At 32.6% G+C, this 430-nt stretch overlaps 1 protein-coding gene across 1 annotated transcript in view; it reads left to right on the top strand.

Annotated features, from left to right (window-relative positions):
• Positions 1–153: 153 nt before the first annotated feature.
• LOC107471261 (protein LONGIFOLIA 2) overlaps positions 154–430 on the top strand; it is a 4,459-nt gene continuing 4,182 nt past the window's right edge. Inside the window, exon 1 of the mRNA XM_016090714.3 lies at positions 154–356. Within this exon, the coding sequence (XP_015946200.1) occupies positions 209–356 (148 nt within the window). The 5' untranslated portion in view covers positions 154–208. The remainder of the gene's footprint in view (positions 357–430) is intronic.

Raw genomic sequence — 430 nt, 5'->3', positions numbered from 1 at the left:
ATCCTCATCCATTTTCATTATGCAAGTTCATTCTGTAGTCATTATTCAATGCCCTGTATTGTTATATTCCTAAGCCTTTTCTTATTCACCTTCACACATTTATTTCAAACTCTTCCTTCACAATATTCATAGAAGTACCAAACAAGGACATGGTATTGTATAATAATAGTATATAGTTAGTTAACTTATAAGGTTTTGAAATACAGGAATGTCTAGTAAGAAGGTTTTCACATCAATGAAGGAAGAGAATCCAGATTTGAAGAAGCAGATGGGGTGCATCAGTGGATTCTTTCAGCTCTTTGATCATCGTCACTGGTTCCTTACAAACAACAACTATAATAATACTACTCCACCTGGTACATACATTTTCTGAAACTGACGTATTTTCTTTTATTCCTTCTGTTACATATGAATTTTGATTTCTGATAAG

The sequence above is a fragment of the Arachis duranensis genome, chromosome 10, assembly GCF_000817695.3.
Source record: "Arachis duranensis cultivar V14167 chromosome 10, aradu.V14167.gnm2.J7QH, whole genome shotgun sequence".
Lineage (NCBI taxonomy): Eukaryota > Viridiplantae > Streptophyta > Magnoliopsida > Fabales > Fabaceae > Arachis > Arachis duranensis.
Note: the sequence above shows the minus strand (reverse complement) of the source record. Positions and strands in the feature narration are given on the sequence as shown.